This window comes from Gavialis gangeticus, unplaced genomic scaffold, assembly GCF_001723915.1.
Source record: "Gavialis gangeticus isolate Ggan-Ray unplaced genomic scaffold, GavGan_comp1, whole genome shotgun sequence".
NCBI classification, from domain to species: Eukaryota; Metazoa; Chordata; order Crocodylia; family Gavialidae; genus Gavialis; species Gavialis gangeticus.
This window is the reverse complement of record NW_017729009.1, coordinates 456,481-461,868: the sequence shown is the minus strand read 5'-3', so window position 1 is coordinate 461,868 and position 5,388 is coordinate 456,481. Positions and strand designations below refer to the sequence as shown.

General features: G+C 43.6%; 1 protein-coding gene across 1 annotated transcript in view; it reads right to left on the bottom strand.

Annotated features, from left to right (window-relative positions):
* The window catches only part of PPP1R16B (protein phosphatase 1 regulatory subunit 16B), a 79,858-nt gene that overhangs the window by 3,428 nt on the left and 71,042 nt on the right, over positions 1-5,388 (bottom strand). Inside the window, exons 6-7 of the mRNA XM_019509780.1 lie at positions 2,541-2,666; positions 1,994-2,069 (exon numbers count right to left, since the gene is read on the bottom strand). Of these exons, the coding sequence (XP_019365325.1) occupies positions 1,994-2,069; positions 2,541-2,666 (202 nt within the window). The remainder of the gene's footprint in view (positions 1-1,993; positions 2,070-2,540; positions 2,667-5,388) is intronic.

Genomic DNA, 5,388 nt, shown 5'->3' with positions numbered 1-5,388 from the left:
CAGTACTTCAGCTGCAGCCGCACCAAGGCTGAATACAAGGGGAGAATGATGTCCTGGGATTTGGTTGAGAAGCACCTCTGGATGCAAGCCAGCATTTTGCTTGCTTTACTAGCCGCAGCATCACACTGAAGGCTCATGTTCATCTTGTGGTCAATTGTGACCCCCAAGTCCCTTTCATCCATAGTGCTAGCCAGCATAGCACTGCCAAGCCTATGGGGATGCTGCAGGTTTTTCTTCCCAAGGTGGAGAATCTTGCATTTTTCGGTGTTAAACACCATCAGGTTCTCATCCGCCCAACTCAATGCAGTGCAGCAGTTAAATAACCTGACAAACTGCACAATGCCAATGGCCTCAGGCAGAAGAGTGCCTTAGAGGCGGGAGGAAATGCTGCCAAAAGGTTGTGGAACTGAGATCCATCCCATGATAAGGTAGACTGGGCTCTTTAACCCTGGTTATCAGCCAGTCTAGGAGTGGAGCCCCAATAAATGGACAAATGGATAACCTCTGTTCCTGTAGCTCCTGCAGCCAAGTTGTTCCAAACATAGTGGCACCCGCCTTTGCTTTGGATTAAACTACCATGGCTGAGAGGGGGACACGTGTATGGCCAACTCAGTGTCTCCATATACATTGCCCAGGCTTTTGCACGCTGGAGAGATCACTTAAGCTTTACTTTATCTGTCAAGCAAGGATTCAATATAGAACGCAGCAGTTGTGAGTCATAAGTCCTGTATGTTTGATGAAGAGAAGGGTGCTATGTGTTGCCTAGAGATATGAAGGCAATTAACATCAAGCCAAATGACTAGGAGAAGATTGATAAGAACTGCACACCACATTTAGGACTGTTTGATATGAACTTTACATGTGATATGTGCGGAAGGGACTGTCACTCAAGAAAAACTTGAGCTCTACAGCCACACTTGCTGATGTTCAGCGAGCTGATGCCCCACTTAGCACAACTGTCTCGCAAGACAGACATGCCTACTATTACTTGACCTTTGGAAAGCCATGTCTTCTTGGTATTTACATCCATTGCATTCTGGGATAAAGTGAGGAATAATGTAAGCAAAACAGAGTGAGGCCTCAATTCCTGAAGTAGTTAGGTGTAGCAGCAAGGTTTAAGACATCTAAAAAAAAAAAGGATTGGTATGTTGAAGCCTGGTGTGAATCACAGGGGCAGTCTTTATGCAAGGGAAGAAGCCTTTAGGAAGTTCTCTATTTAACTGATTACAGTTCCTGGGGATAAAGTTCTTAAAACCCAAAAAGGAAAAAGAATGGACAGAACCTAGACAGGTCCTGGGAGAAAGAAATTCAAGGATGCTTTTCTTTCTCTATAGAGAGACTGCAGAGGTTAACTAAGCCACATACCTCTCCTGCCTTTATCTACACAATGTCATAACAACAAGCAAGTCAACCACACAGATGCAGGCAGGAAACTTATCTTGAGCTCCACTATGCTTGTCATTAGACTTCTCTACTTCATCTTTTTCTGCTAAACACCAATCTAGCTTCACAACTAGGCACAGCACATGAAGGTAGAAAAAAAAAAAAAAAGACTCCATCAGAGCTGCACCCAGCTGGTATGAACGTGTGCTGTCCCATCTCAAATAAAGAGAGACTAGACCGTCAGTGGGCAGAGGTATAGGGAGGACTGGATATGGCAATGTGAACATGTGAGTATGAGAGATAAGTCAGTACTTGAGAAGCTCCTTTTCTCTTGAAGAGCAAAGGTAACATTTTTGAAAGCATTCAAGGGCAACAGATACTTAAATGCTCTAAGAAACATTTAAAAGACAACATAACTGTGACTCTTAAGATACTTGAAAACAGTGAGACCTCCATGCTTTTGAAAATTCTGCCCCAAAACTGCAACTGGCTAAGAGGGAAAAGGTTTCATCATTTTTCTGTGCTGTCTGGAGCTGTCTCACTGATTCTTCTGTAATTAGAAATATGAAAGCAAAAGGGGGAAATCAAAAGACAGAGAGTTCCAACTCACCAATTGGCATCTCATCCAAGGATGTCCTGGCACTCAGACTAGCTCCATGGGATACTAGCAATTCCGCCATCTGCATCTAGGGCAAGGGAAATGAAAGAATATTAATGGTACTGGTTTAGAGTATTGCCATCTGCCAGTGATCTAAAGGGCAAAGCAAGTTTGGAAGCAGCTAGGTTTACTGTCTATTGAAACTAGGGTCTCAGTTGTGGCCCCCTTGGGGCAGGGGTGGGAAGCAGGGGAGGGGGAGTGATGTGGAAAGCAGCAGCAGGACTGGAGCCCAAGGGTTGCAACTGAATCCCTTGTGGACTGTATGCAGCTTGCAGGCCACCAGGTGCACAGCCCTGATCCCAGCCCAGGGATAGAAACTCAAATGGAGTAAATCCATGTGTGTGCTCACTGTGCCCATAACACATACAAGTTTTGTAAACAAACAGAGCAGGTATTCTCCAACTGAAGCACTTAAGCTGATGTTCAAGAAGGTCAACATCTGATCCGACAGATTGACCTGATCTAGTCACGCAAGACAGACTTTCACCAAAATGTTTACCTGTCCCCAGAAAGCAGCAGCATGGAGGGGTTCCCAGCCATCCCAGTCTTTCATGTCCAGCCTTGCTCCCTGGTCAAGAAGGACTTCAGCAGCATGCAGGTAACCATTGGCTGCTGCTATGTGCAGCTAGGAAACAGGGAACAGAAAGTATGAGCCTCTGTCTAAGGACTGTGAACATCCTTCTACAAGTCACTCAAGAGATTCCACTTCAGTGCCTGAGTTTAGACTGAGAAAGAAAACAGAAGCACTGTACCACTGAGGTCTATGACACGACACTATAGTTGACTCTGGGAAGAGTTGGGGTGGATGCTGGATAATCAAGTTGTTGATCAGTTTCTGCCCCTGGGGTTTTTTGGATGATCTAGATTCACAACTTCAAACCAGGAAATCGTGTGCATGCATTTCATTTTGGAGGTGTTGGTTGTAGCCATGGTGGTCTAAGAATATAGGCAGACAAGGTTATTTGGGTAAATGTGGTATCTTTTATTAGACCAACTGCATTTTCAGACCTGCATTTTGCATATTGGATTAAGCTTCTATTTGATCCCAGAGTAGACAAAGAATAGCAGACTCTCCCTATGCCTGAAAGAGGGTCTTTGTGCCCAAAAGCTTGTAAAGACTAATGTTTCCAACTATTCAGTTGGTCTAATAAAATATATTTCCTTTTTTTTGAGACATAAATGTAAATCTGCTCTTACTAGTACACTATGTACCAAAATTGTATGTGCAGAGGAGTAAAAAGATAGTATATTGTTCTTTCACTTTGAAAGGTTCAAGATTTCACTATTCACAAACACGCAGCATCACCAAAATGCAGCCGGGTCTGGAGGATCACAGCCAGGGGATGTTATACACTTCACAGTAGGACTTTGAAATAAGTACTATGGAACTGATCTTAGACCAAGACCAAGTTTTCAGCCTCCCCTTACTTGCTATCACAATTTAAGTCACACAAGACATTACAAATCTCTGACTTTTTTTCTCTTATTTTAATAAAAGGACTCTTAATTACCTCCAGCTTCTGACATCTGAGGGCACCAGCTGTATCTGTGTCCCCATGGAATGGGACATTAGTGACTGAATCCTTTCTACTCTCTAGGGGATCTTTTCTCAATACTGTCTGCTGCTACACCCTTGATCAAAAGCCCACTTCTGCTTCATGAACCATCCTGCAGTTGTCATGAAAGTTGGTAACAGTTCCTTTTCTGCAGAGCCAGTTCCATTTCAGTGGTGTTTTAAGGGGAAGAGAACCCTTTTTTGCACACGTCATAGTGGAGAAGGAATATGGACCGTAACACACACGCTAACTATACGAGCTGTTTCCTTGTAAGAATTCTTGATGTTCTCTTGCAATCCAAACACTGTCAGACTAGGGAGGCTTCAAGTGTGACTTACTTTTTTGATATCCTTTCACCACAGGAGTTATTTTTATCCTTAAAACTCACTGCTTTTCTAGAAGAAATAAGAGCAGGCCAGCAACTCTGAACTCACACAAAAACAACTCATTTTTCTCTTGTAGTTAGAAACTAGAACCTTGTGGCTGGTATGTAATAAAAAGTAGTAGTATTTCAAAGTGTCTGGCCATTGATACCTTTTCTATGGTAATATCCACAAGTCTCACTCAGGAGCAGGCCCCATTCTCTTCAGCGCTGTTTTAATGCGCAGAAAGAACATACAGGGAGCTCACAGTCTAAGACTGTGCCGTAACAGACCAAAAGGATGGCAAAATGGATATTTTCTAGGCCTGTGCGAATCGACTAGCATTCGCTTTGGATTCAGATGCGGCTGATTCAGGGGAGAGCGATTCAATTTGGTGAGTCGAATCACTGTCCTGAATCAATTCAGCCAAATCTGATTTGGAGATTCAGCTGCCACCAAATCTCCAAAATCAGACAGGCCCATCCTTCGCCTACTCTCTCAGCCTGGCAAGGGCTGCTCTGCCCACCCCAGCTCCTCGCACTTCGGAAAAAAAAGTGCTGACTCACTGGGTGCTGCCGGGTGGGGGGGGCGATCCCTGCTGCTCTCCCCTGCCCCCCACTGTGTCGGGGGCTCTGCTATGAGCCCCCCCTCCTGCTGTCCCAGCCCCGCCCCCACGGCTGCCCCAGCTCTGGCTCTTTAAGGAGAAAGAATGGCAAAAAACCCAAACCCCGCCAAGCCAGGGTTCTTCCAGATACTGAAAATGCCATGCTATACTAGAACATTTCCCCTTTGATTCCACTGTTGTTATTAATAATATCATTCTTATCAGTGAATATAGGCTACAGCCAGGTTGTAGATGGCAGTCTGTGCCACCAATACTTTGCAAGCATAGGGGGCATATTGTAGAGGGTCACATCCTTAGCTAGTGCCACCAGGCATAATGAAAACCTATGTTGACTGACACTATTTGAGAATCTGGCCCTTATCCTAAATATTTTTAAAAAGCAAGGATTTCCAGAGAAAATGTCATTTAAAAATAAATTCCAAACAGTAGTGACATGAAGCAGGCTTTGTTTGTCACTTATTTTGACAGTATTAAACAATAAGCCAGAACATAAGAAGCAAGTGGAAAGTATAATCAAATTAAACAATTAACTCTGACTGAAAGAAAAGCAGCATTATCATCATGTTTCTCTTTTTAATTTCTGGTGGGGAAGTACTTACCATGCAAGGCTGCTGTAATTATTACAAAGGATATGTTTGCAGAGTTCCTGCATAACAGGAAAGAAAACCCAAACTGCAATCATTGCTTTTCATTAAATGGAATGATTTTTATCCTCTCCCATATATGTCTTTCTCTCATCTCTTACTTGCCCGCTTTCTTTTCCTCCTTTACCCTGGCTCCACATAAAGACATTACTCTTTGCTC